Below are 12,620 nucleotides of genomic sequence, written 5' to 3' on the forward strand. Positions count from 1 at the left end.
GTCTCTGGCACTGTTATTTTGGGGGTCGCAGGCTGAAAAGTTTGGGAACCCTTGGTCTAGATCAGTGCTTCTCAAAGTGTGGTCCGCGGACCACCGGTGGTCTGTGAGCGACCCCTAGTGGTCCGTGAGTATATTGGTAACATTTCACATTTGAAATAAATAAATAAATTTAAGTTTTCTGCACTCTCGCGGGAATATAACACTGATCTAGATACATCTTTGTTCTTATCTGAAGTCAAAGTGAAAAGTTGAACTCTGTAGTGCAGAAAAGACCTGAATAAGGCTTTTCTTTAAAATACAAATTATGTAAAAATGTCCATCACTTTGATGAAATGGGAAAACTGTCCCGGCATCATTTCCATCAACCTGACGGCTGGCGGCCCAGCCGCTGAGCTCCACACACCATCAGTAGGCTTCCGAAGAGGCTGGCTAGCTGAGCAGCTAGCACCACCGGCGGGTCTCTGCGGTCTCGCGCCAACGGCTGCCGACCTAGCAGCAGCACCTCTACCCACACCACCGGAGGACTACGGGTCCACGCCGAGGGCTGGTTGCCGAGCAGCGGAAATCCACACACCGCCGGCTTCAGAGGAGGACGGATAGCTTCCACACCATCGGAGAACTACAGATCCGCACCGAGGGCTAGCGGCCTAGCAGCGGAGATTCTCGCACCACCGGACACCACCGGACACCACCGGACTGGCTTCAGAAGAGGCCGGCTAGCTGAACAGCTAGCTCTGCCGGCGGGTCTCTGTGGTCTCGCGCTGACGGCTGCTGGCCTAGCAGCAGGGCCAACATCCACACCATCAAAGGACTGGGGGCTAAATAATAATAATATTGGGAGGGATGAAACCCTCTTTACACAGCACACACAGTGAAATGTGTTCTCTGCTTTTAACCCATCCTAGTACCAGGAGTCTAGTACTAGGAGCAGTGGGCAGCTATTGCACAGCGGCCGGGGAACAATGTGAGTGAGGGGGGAAGGGGGTTGTCCGGTGCCTTGCTCAAGGGCACCACGGCAGGGCAGGAGGTGAACTGGGACCTGTCCAAGTCCACACTCCATTTTTAGGTCTGGTCGGGGACTTGAACCGGCGACCCTACTGACTGAGCCACTGCCGGACACAAAAACACAGCAGCGGAGAACCATGCATCACCGGCTAGCTCTGACTGCTCCACTGTCAACAACGGCACCGAGGTAAAGCCTAGAAATCCTGTATTTAAAAAACACCACAAAAATATTTCAAACAGTGAATCAAGCAAAAACAGGGTGGGATCCTCGGTGCAAGCCGAAGGGACTATTCAGTGGACATTTACATTTCCGCAGCATCTGCAATAAACATGAACAGCTAGAACATCTCCTCCTTGAGTCCAATATTGAGTGGTTGGGAATATCTGAATCTCTGCTAAAACAGTAGTCACCATCCACTCTTGTATCTATGGCAGGATATAATGTGTTTAGGAAGGACAGACTGAAGGGAAAAGGAGGGGGTGTGTTGCTTTATGTGAGGAATACCATTACCTGTAGGGAGATTGCACTCCCAGCTAATATTGAGTTTGATTGTGTTGGTGTGGAAATCACACTGAGGGCATGTCCCTCACCATGATTTGCCTGTATCGACAACTCACCCCTAAGGTGGATTTCTATGATCAGGTAAAACTCATGCTGAATTCCTGTGACTCCAACAAAGAGCTAATTATTGTAGACTTTAAACTGGAACTGGAATGATAAACAAAAGAGCTTAAAACGGATCACGGATAAACACAACTTAATACAACTAATGGATCAACCGACTAGAATAACCAAAACCTCCAAGACTATGATAGATGTATTATTTACAAAAAAAGCTGACAAAATAGTTAAAACCTACAACTTACTGACTGGTCTTTCCGACCATAATCTGGTTCTTTTTACCAGGAAACTCACAAAAAAAAGGTTCATGGCCACACCTAAAACCCCTGCCTTCGGTTCACGCTTCATCCCCAAAAACCTGCAACAACGTTTTATGGAGGCAGTGAAAATGATTGATTGGGGAGACACTCTCTCCTCTAAAGACATTGGTGAAGACAGTAATCTGTTCATATCTAAAATTAATGAAACAATGTCTTCCTTCTCAAGGAGAGCGTGCCTTAGGGACAGGAAGGAACATCATCTCCCCTGGCTGAATCTACAGTGCAGGAATCTCATGAAATCCAGAGACCAACTATTAAAGCAGAGCTTGAAATCCGGACTATCTACTGACAGACAGAAATTCACTCATGCTCGTAACAATAGCCGCGTTCACACTGCGGTACTTTTCCCACAAAGGTTCATGCAAACTCTTTAGTTCTCATGAACTAAGTACAGATCGCGTTCACACCGGAAAAAGTCCCTGGGGGAGGATTAGGCAAATGAAGCCGCTGACGTCACTTCTTCTTCTTCTTCTTCTGCTTTGGGCTTACTGGCAGGACGCAAACCACTTCACGGCATATACTGCCGCCCAAAGTCCCCGGCCGGAAGTCCCCGGAGTTGGGGACTGGCTTCAGTAGAAGCTGCTGGGAGTCCCAGCAGCTTCTACTGAAGCCTTCCGAGTAAATCGCCAGAACGCCGACACCTCCTCATCTCCACCGCTCCCATGTTTTATTTTGTGTTGCCATAAGTTAGTCTCTCTGCGTTTCTGCGCGGGGCTAATGCTAATGCTAATAATGCTAATGCGAGGATAATAAAATGGCGGCTTCACAAAACTTTTTGGGAGTTTTACGGGGCGTGGTTTGCAATCCGCCCAGCCAATCAGGAATATAGCTCTTTTCTCACAAAAGAGCCGCTCGAAAGTCCCTGCTCTCTAGCAGGGACTTTCGAGGGGGTAAAAAGGTTCGCATGAACTACTTTTAGTACTGGCTCTTTTTGGTGTGAACGCGATCATGAACTAAGTTCGCATGAACCTTTGTGGGAAAAGTACCGCAGTGTGAACGTCTAAGGTAAGACAAGCAATCAGACAGGCCAAAGCGAACTTCTTGATCAATATAATTCAAGGTGCGAAAGGTAACGGTAAAAACGTATGGCGAATCCTGAATAAACTATTAGGTAAACAAACCAAACAGGAAAATAATGCTCTAGAATTAAAAATCAATGATGCCCTGATAAGAGACCCTGCAGTGTTGGCCAGCTCTCTCAATGAGTATTTTATAAATAGTGCTCTGGACATCACAAAGCTCTTCCCGCCATCTGAGGTCTCACCTAGCCCGACTGTGGATACACACCCCAATTCTGACCTGGAGGAAATCACAGAGGTGGAGGTCAAACATATAATCTTAGGGTTAAGAGGTTCTAAGGCTAGGGATGCAGATGATTTCAACACGAACTTTATAAAGACAAATATCGACGGTCTAATAAAACCAATTAGTATGCTAGTGAATTAATCTATCGGCACGAGGGAAGTTCCTTCATCCTGGAAGGTGGCCACGGTGACATCGATCTTTAAATCTGGGGATAAGGCAATGATGTCCAATTATAGACCAATCAGCATCCTCCCCTGTGTCTCTAAGAAAGCTGAGAAATGGGTGTCAAAACTAATCACCAAACATTTAGATGAAGGTTTCGCTCCACTCCACCCAATGCAGTTTGGTTTCCGTGCTCACCACTCCACTGAGACAGCTAACTGTGTCTTTGTGGAAAAGGTTAAATGTATGTTGGACACGAGCCCATATGTAGGTGCTGTCTTCCTTGCTCTCAGGAAGGCTTTTGACACTGTCGACCACCAAGTACTCCTTACAAAGCTGACTCATTTCAATTTTTCGGCAGATTCAATACATTGGGTTAAATCTTACTTATCGAACAGAAAACAGTGTGTTTTGGTCAACGGTACCAAATCACCCTACCTTGTCAACCCTGTTGGCATCGGCGGCGCGTGAGGCTCAGGTTTGGGAAGGCTAAATCACTTTTTTTACCTGACGCTGCCCGCCTCCGGCGTCTATAGAAAAGAGATCAACTCAGTGAAAGCACCGCCTGCTGACCAATCAGAGCTCAGTGTGCGGATATCAGTGATATCATAAACCTGTTGTACGCTTTCAAACACTCGTACTTTATTTATTTTTTAACCATTTGCTCTATATTCACCTTGCAGGTGCAGCTATGTGGCTTGTATCCTGGATTATATGTTTAAGTCATGGATGTTTAAAGTTCATATGTCTAATATTAGTTTACTTTTCATTAATGAAGTATGACACATCGTTGTCAGTACACTTGTCCCTGTTTGTGATTGGTCAAATGTTGCTAACCCCGCCCCTTTCACGTGAACGCGCTCTCAGCTAGAGAGAGAACTGCTGCGTCAAGGTGACTTGAGAGGGATCTCGAGAGGGAACTTGAACGGAGACTCAAGAAGAGACTTGAGAGGGAACTCGAGCGGTGACTTGAGAGGGAACTCGATAGGGAACTCGAGAGGAGACTCGAGAGAGAGAGAGGGCTTGAGAGGGAACTCGAGAGGGGACTCGAGAGGGGACCTGAGAGGGAACGCGAGAAGAGACTCGAGTGGGGACTCGAGAGGGGACTCGAGAGGGGACTTGAGAGGAGACTTGAGAGGAGACTCGAGAAGAGACTCGAGAGGAGACTTGAGAGGAGACTCGAGAAGAGACTCGAGAGGAGACTTGAGAAGAGACTCAAGAGGGGACCTGAGAGGGAACTCGAGAAGAGACTCGAGAGGGGACCTGAGAGGGGACTTGAGAGGGGACTTGTGTCGGTCGGTACACCGACAGGCCTCGGGGAGCTGGCGTCGGCTGGAGAGCCAACAGGAGACGAGGTGCTGGAGTCGGCCGGTACACCGACAGGACTCGGGGAGCTGGCGTCGGCCGGTAAGCCAGTCCTGGAGCCAAAACTGGAGTAGGGACCATGGCTACTGGGGCCGGTACTGAAGCCGGAACCATGGCTGCTGGGGCCGGAACCATGGCTGCTAGGCCGGTTCTGGAGCAGGGACCACTGGAGCACGGGCTGGAATCTTGGTCTTGCGTCTCCTAGAGATTCTTCGGAGGATCCGTGGGCTTCCCAAGGCCTGGTCATACCCCAGGAAAGGGTTAGAGGCTTCGGACAAGTCCTCAGGACAACTTGTGAAAAGTTATAGCCACTCAGGCAACAAGCTCCTGAGCCAGGGCTTGCGAGCAACCTCCTGACGTGCCTCCTTCAACGCAGCCTCTCTACCCCGTCTAGATGAGGCGCCATTCCAAGTATAAAAATGTACTCCAGAGAGTACCCAAGACATTCCGCCTGTAGAGCAAAATAATCTGAGTCTGCTGAGTCCACAGTTGGTTGGTTAATTCTGTCAGGGTGCGTGGAAAAGGTAGGACCCAAAAGCAGTATTATCAAAAAGCGAGCTTTAATTTACAAAAAAAAGCCGATAACAAAAGAAAACGAGACAAAATTAGCATTACCAAAAAAACAGGGGAGCACGAGTAAATAATCCAGGACCAAACTTCAAGGACAAACATGGAGCGTGACATGAAGAGAAAGACAAACAATGAACCAAGACTGAACACAGGAAGAGACTAAATACAGGGAGGGGTAATCACACGACGAGACACAGCCGGGCAGGGGAGGAGAAACACAAGGGCCACAGGTGAACACAATCAGACAACGAGACACACCAGGGAAACTAACGACAGGAGGAAACACACAGGGTGAAGGACCAGACAATAAACCAGGAGGAAAACATGACAGGGAGAACAGCAAGACACCCAAACCTAGACATAAAAACGTGACATAACATGAATATCGTGACAGGTTCAACACTGGCTGAACAACATTTGCTTACAGTTAAATGCAAAAAAACCAGTATGCATGATGTTTAGTAAACGACCAGTCAAAATCGAAGGATCCAATGTGTTTTTAAACAGAGCAGACATAGAACTAGTCCCCCACTCCAAGTATCTTGGAGTCATACTGGACTCAAACTTGACTTTTAAGAAACATATTAAGAAAGTATCCAATACCGTTAAATTAAACTTGCAAAAATGTTAAACAAATTAGACCTTTCTTAACTGTCGATGCTGCAAAGTCACACCTCCACTGTATGATTTTATCCCACATTGAATACTGTTTGACAAACTGGTCGTTTGCTTGAGCCACAAACCTGAAACCAAAGGAACAGCTGTACGAGAGAGCTATCCAGGTGTTTGACAGAAAGCCACATTCATACCACCACTGCACCATCCTTGAGAAACACCATTTCTTGAGTTTTGACAATTTTAAGTCTTTTAAAAGTATGTGTTTTTTTACAAATGTTTACATGGACTGCCCCCCCCCCCCCCCCTTAGGGGAATTCATCCACAGAAAACACACTGGACGCTGCACTGGGTCAGAAACCAGAGGAGACTGTGAGGTCCACCGCAGACGGACCACTTTTGGACAAAATGTCCTCTCCGTTAAAGACAGCTCTCTGTGGAACAGCCTCCCAGCTGAGACACGGGATCGTCCCACTCTCAATAGGTTCAAAGGTCAACTCAAAGAATGGTTGAGAAACCAACAGACGTGCGATCACCGCTGAATGCACTTCAACACAGGGGTATCTCCTCTGGTGCTTTATGGAGCTCTTTTATCTCCTCTGGCACTTTATATGTTGTTGCTATTGTATTACCATGTCATACATACTTGTGTATGCTGCTCTTGCTCTTTTTCGCTTTTTGCATATCATGTATTTTGTTTTTGCTAAGTTTGTAAAATGTAATTTTCTTAAATGTTTTATGTGAGGGATGTGATGGAAACTAGCTCAAAGCTAAATCTGGCACTGTTACGCTTCATACATTTGAATGTTTTAAGTGTTCATTACTGTGCATTGTCCCTACCAAATAAACGAATAAATAATAAATAAATAAATGCAAATTGGTATTTCTACTAACTACAATTACACAACATTAATCTGGCAGATATTGTGATTCTTAGTTTTTTTTAAATAAAGATTTGTTATTTCAAATATATATAAGAACTAATATAATGTTTTTGAATGTTTAATAATGAAAAGTAAGATTGGAATGCATTACCTCTCTTTGACGTGAGGTGTGTGTGAAAACAACCTGCAGATATGCCTTGGTGCTTTGAGTTGAGATTGCAGCAGATTACAGTGATTGATAAACGAGAACCGATGTAAGCATTCATCTTATTATAATGGGTTACATGGTTAACCCTTGGTTGTGGAGCCTGATGGCTACAAGCACAGAAGATTGTGTAAGCCCCCCAGTGCATTTCACCTTAACACCCCTGATGTAAATAGAGACCGCTGTACCATGACCATCTGTTTTCATTTCATCACTTGTTTCTATTTGTTCCTGTGAATGATATTGATGTGTGTACCTTGGCAGACCACAGCCAGGGTCAGGACCCCGCAGTTCTCCATGCACTGACTGTGGGCGCTCTCGAAGGAGATGCGGCTGCAGATCCCCACATTGTCTTCTTCCTCTGGCGCCTCCTCGTCGGTGAGCGCTGTGCGGCGAGCGTTGTCGGCTGCGTGCCTCTTCAGGACGTTCCCCGCTCCGATCATCATACGAGTCGCCTGGAGAGAGGTGAGATGTCAGGAGAAACAGATAACTCATTCCTTCAACTTTGCTTCCCTTTTGCAAAGTGTTCACAACAAGTAAAAGACAGGGCAGGGATTTTATAAATGTCATTTTTCACCACTAACAAAGGAAGGACTTATTGAGAAAATACTATCAATAGCAAAGGTGGAGATCATTTTGAAGTATTAACGATGATTTTTATTGATTTATATGCTGTTTTCTTTTTTTATTTAATGATGGATTGATTGTTTGGTTTTTAAAATCAGTGCAATTACTTAAAATGCTGTGACACCCCCACCGTGTTTGTCTAGTTCATCCAACCACCTCAACATTATTAAAAAAATTACAATTTATTAAAAACAACATTTTCACAGGAAAAGCTGAATTGTTTGTACAATGAGTGAAATGTACGTTATTTACTTGTACTTGTGATATTCAGACTTTTAATGTATATCAGAAAATAGTATGCATGTTGTTAAGTTTCATTGAACTTTATAAACTGTATGTAGTTTCATCATGAGTTGATGGTCCTTTTGTAGGTCTGCATAACCTTGTGGGCTGGCTTCAGGAACTATTCATGTATGATGTGTGAGAAATGGGCTAAGAACCCAGAATTGGAATTTGTAAATTGATATTGGAACCTGGGTGTGTGCGCGTCAGGGTTTCCGCTAGGATTTTTTCTCACCGGTCAAATGTCCGGGCAGAATTTATTTTACCGGACTCATTTGAAACTTACCGGTCATATTTCAATAATAATAATTATAAGAGTTGTGTAGCAGAGTTTCCGTAAGCAGGTAATTACCGGACTATGAGCAGATATGCTTCAGTTTAAAACTCAGTTCACGGGGCTCATTTTTATATTGCTTCAGTTTATAATCGCAACAGATCAAAAAATTCAGATTCATTTTTCAATAAATTATTCCACAAACAACATAATTATTACATTCAAACAAACTACTTGTAGTAGATAACGTGCATTATTCAGAAGTTTACATCAACTTTGAATAATAACACGGGAGAAACGGATCCTCTCTCTCTCCCTCTCTCCTGACAGCCCGTCAGTTTCTCATGCAGCGCCTGCAGCGCGCTAAACAGAGGGCGGGGCTTCAGGTGATTATGCAGAGCTGCGTGTCTCGGTCAGACTCAGCAGCTGATCTGATCTCTCTCTCGCTCCGGTTACACTTCACTCGCGTTTATGTCCATATCGCTCAGACCCAGCTCTCCTGATCGGCCTTTATAGAGAGCACCGATCAAACTATTAAGAGTGAATATCGGCCGATAATGACCGGCGGCCGATCGATCGGAGCCTCCCTAATTATTACCAGACATGTTGACCGGCAGGTTTTGAATTTACCGGTTTTTAATAAATTTTACCAGCTAAAAACCGGTAATTACCGGCTAACGGAAACCCTGGTGCGCGCGCGCGTGTGTGTGTGTGTGTGTGTGTGTGTGTGTGTGTGTGTGTGTCACCTGTATGCGGTAGAAGGCTCTGCTCTTCTGCTGGTGCAGCAGGGCGTAGTAGTTGGCCAGCTCCACCAGCTGGTCCAGCTCTTTGTCCGGATACTTCTGCTTCAGCTCCTTTATGATACGAATCACCTGGAGAGCAGAGCAGATTGAAATATCTAAACCACGCACCCACGCACGCACTGAACGCTGCTAACTCTGCAGCTGGGAGTGAGGATGCAGCTGGGATTGGAGGATAACACACAGTTTTCTGCCAGATCTTTGAAAAGCAATCTCTTCTGATGATCTCTAATCTTTCATGTTTTAACTTCTGTTGAACGATGAGTAGGCTTCAGGCGTGGGTTCAAAAATACTTCTGCAATCTCATTGGAAACATTTTCAAATTATTAAGATGCAGAGTGCTAACTAGATAAAAAAGATTGTATTGCCAAACATTTAAAAAATAAAATGACCAAATGAGTCATTCTCACATGGCATAAGATGTAGGCGAAGCAATAATAACGTCCAAGGAATTGAAAGGCTTACATATCAAGGACTTGCAGGTGGTCAATTGAATATATACAAAAATGTTGGATATTTCTGCTATATACATTAGGGGCTTTCACATCAGAGTACTTTTCGCAGTATAGTTCCGAGAGTTCTTGTAATGTTGCGTTCACACCAAAAATAAACGTTAGTTCATGAGAACCTTTTCACACCTTTTTTAGAATTTTCATGGGAGAAAAAGGTTCCCATTCCATTCCTGATTGGCTGGGCGGATTGCAAACCACGCCCCGTAAAACTCTGAAAAGTTTTGTGAAGCCGCCATTGTATTTGCTGGCATTAGCATTATTAGCATTAGCATTAGACCAGCGCACCAACGCAGAGAGACTAACTTATGGCAACACAAAAGAAAACATGGGAGCGGTGGAGATGAGGAGGTGTCGGCGTTCTGGCGATTTACTCGGAAGGCTTCAGTAGAAGCTGCTGGGAGTTTCCTCACTGCCAGCTGTTTGCTTTTCACCCAACAACGACAACCGACTCACGGAACGCTATGTTGTAGCGTTAATAAACGAAACAATTTAACAAAATTGCTAGTCAAAATACCTACACCACAGGAAAACATTTTGAAAGCAATATTTTTAGTGGCCCAAGCGGGCAAGTGGAAAGTACGTTATGCTGGCCCGGGGTGTCTAAATAGTGCTTCCGGGCCAGCGGGCCATTTATAATGTCGAGCCCTGATGGGTGAGAAACGGTAGAATATCAGGAGCGATAGTCTGAAGGAGGTTTGAGGGGATAGGGTCCAGAGGACAGGTGGTAGGACGGGCAGAGGTAATGAGGGTAAGAACCTCACTTGGCGAGAGAGGGGAGAAGGAGGTCAGTGTGCGGGTGGAAGGAGGGTCAGGTGACCCAGCGGTGAGTAAAGGTGAGTCGGAAAAAGAAGAGCGAATATCATCAACCTTTTTTTCAAAGTGGTTAACAAAGTCGCTTGACAGAAGGGAGGAGGGGGGAGGGGCTTTGGGGGGGTCCAGGAGAGAGGAGGGGGAAGGGGCTTTGGGAGGGTCCAGGAGGGAGGAGGGGGAAGGGGCTTTGGGGGGGTCCAGGAGGGTGGAGAAGATGGAAAATAGTTTTTTAGGATTGGAATAGGAAGATTGGATCTTGTCTTGAAAGAAAGTGCTTTTTGCCTGAGAGATGGAAGCAGAGAAAGAGGAGAGGAGAGCCTGATAGGTTAGGAGGTCGTCATGGTGTTTGGATTTCCACCGTTTCCGCTCTGCTGCCCGAAGGACGGTTCTATTAGCACGCAGTGCGTCATTTAGCCAGGGAGCAGGAGGGGACTGACGAGCCTGCCGAGATGTGAGAGGACAGAGAGAGTCCAGAGAGGATGAGAGAGTAGAGAGGAGAGTTTCTGCAGCAGAGTTTGGAGGCAGGAGTTGGAACGAGTCAGAGGAAGGGAGGGCTGAGAGCACCGAGGAGACAAAGGTAGAGGGGGAGAGGGAACGGAGGTTACGGCGGACAGGTGCAGGATGAGAAGAGATTAGTTTGTTATGTTTGGAGAGGGGTAGAGAGAATGAGATGAAGAAGTGATCGGAGGTGTGGAGCGGGTTCACAGAGAGGTTAGAAGCAGTGTAGTTCCTTGAGAATATGAGATCAAGGACACTGCCAGCTTTATGAGTTGGTGGGATGGAGACAGTGAGAAAGCAAAGGCGGTTAACAGAGATGTTAGTTCAGATGTCTTCAGATGACTTCAACCTCCTGTCCACTGCTCCTAGTTATAGACTCCTGGTACTAGGATGGGTTAAAAGCAGAGAACACATGTCACTGTGTGTGCCATTAAAGAGGGGTTTCATCCCTCCCAATTCTAATCCTAAAAAAAAAAGGTTGAAGTCTCCGAGAAGTACAGCGGGAGGGCCAGTTTCAGGGATGTGTGAGAGGAGAGGATCTAATTCCTCCAAGAAGTCCCCCAAGGCGCCTGGTGGACGGTAGAGAACAACAAGGGTTCATTGTATAGGATGGGTTACTGTGACGGCATGGAGTTCAAAGGTGGAAGGAGTGAAGTTAGGTAGCTTGAAGAGGGAGAAGCTCCATTTGGGAGAGAGCAGGAGACCAGTGCCCCCTCCTCTGCCAGTGGGTCTGGGTGTATGGGAGAAGGAATATGCTGTGGAGAGAGCAGGAGACCAGTGCCCCCTCCTCTGCCAGAGGGTCTGGGTGTATGGGAGAAGGAATATGCTGTGGAGAGAGCAGGAGACCAGTGCCCCCTCCTCTGCCAGAGGGTCTGGGTGTATGGGAGAAGGAATATGCTGTGGAGAGAGCAGGAGACCAGTGCCCCCTCCTCTGCCAGTGGGTCTGGGTGTATGGGAGAAGGAATATGCTGTGGAGAGAGCAGGAGACCAGTGCCCCCTCCTCTGCCAGAGGGTCTGGGTGTATGGGAGAAGGAATATGCTGTGGAGAGAGCAGGAGACCAGTGCCCCCTCCTCTGCCAGAGGGTCTGGGTGTATGGGAGAAGGAATATGCTGTGGAGAGAGCAGGAGACCAGTGCCCCCTCCTCTGCCAGAGGGTCTGGGTGTATGGGAGAAGGAGCATGCTGTGGAGAGAGCTGCTGGGGTGGATGTGTTGGATGGAGTAATCCACGTCTCAGTGAGAGCAAGGAAATCCAGGGACTGCAGGGAGGCGGAGCCAGAGATGAAGTCAGCCTTAGGAACAGCTGACTGGCAGTTCCACAGGCCGCCTGTAACTAGATGTTGGATCTCAGTGGAGCACGTGGGATAGACGAGAGCAGGCCGGTTATAGCGATTAGGAGACGCACGGGGCCAGTGATAATTGCGAGAAGACACATGAACAGGAATGCAGAAAATACACATGATTTTAGCATGAGGGGCTAGAAAACACCAGCGATACTTGGCTCATTTAAAGTAGGATTGACCTCCTCTTTGCATCACTCGTGACTCCAACAGGACTCTATTGTCTTTGTCTGTCTGATGCTCCAGGAAAGTGCTACCTAAAATGGACAGAGCTGTGGGGCCACGCCCCTTTAATTAGTTAACTCTCTGCAGCTGATGGGCCTCAATAGGAAATCGAAACTGGCTCCCTCCTGAGTTGTTAATAGGGCTGCAACAAACGACTCATTTGATAATCGATTAATGAAACGATTAATCGACTATTCGGAC

The 12,620-nt window shown here is 46.5% G+C and overlaps 1 protein-coding gene across 5 annotated transcripts in view; it reads right to left on the reverse strand.

Moving 5' to 3' along the window:
- The window catches only part of LOC117457382 (sodium/calcium exchanger 2-like), a 220,193-nt gene that overhangs the window by 55,302 nt on the left and 152,271 nt on the right, over nt 1-12,620 (reverse strand). For all 5 annotated transcript variants that reach the window (XM_071205299.1, XM_071205300.1, XM_034097444.2 and 2 more), the window contains 2 exons: nt 8,983-9,108; nt 7,310-7,508 (listed from right to left, as the gene is read on the reverse strand). In XM_071205299.1, coding sequence (XP_071061400.1) covers nt 7,310-7,508; nt 8,983-9,108 — 325 coding nt within the window. The remainder of the gene's footprint in view (nt 1-7,309; nt 7,509-8,982; nt 9,109-12,620) is intronic.

Source organism: Pseudochaenichthys georgianus, chromosome 13 (genome assembly GCF_902827115.2).
Source record: "Pseudochaenichthys georgianus chromosome 13, fPseGeo1.2, whole genome shotgun sequence".
Lineage (NCBI taxonomy): Eukaryota > Metazoa > Chordata > Actinopteri > Perciformes > Channichthyidae > Pseudochaenichthys > Pseudochaenichthys georgianus.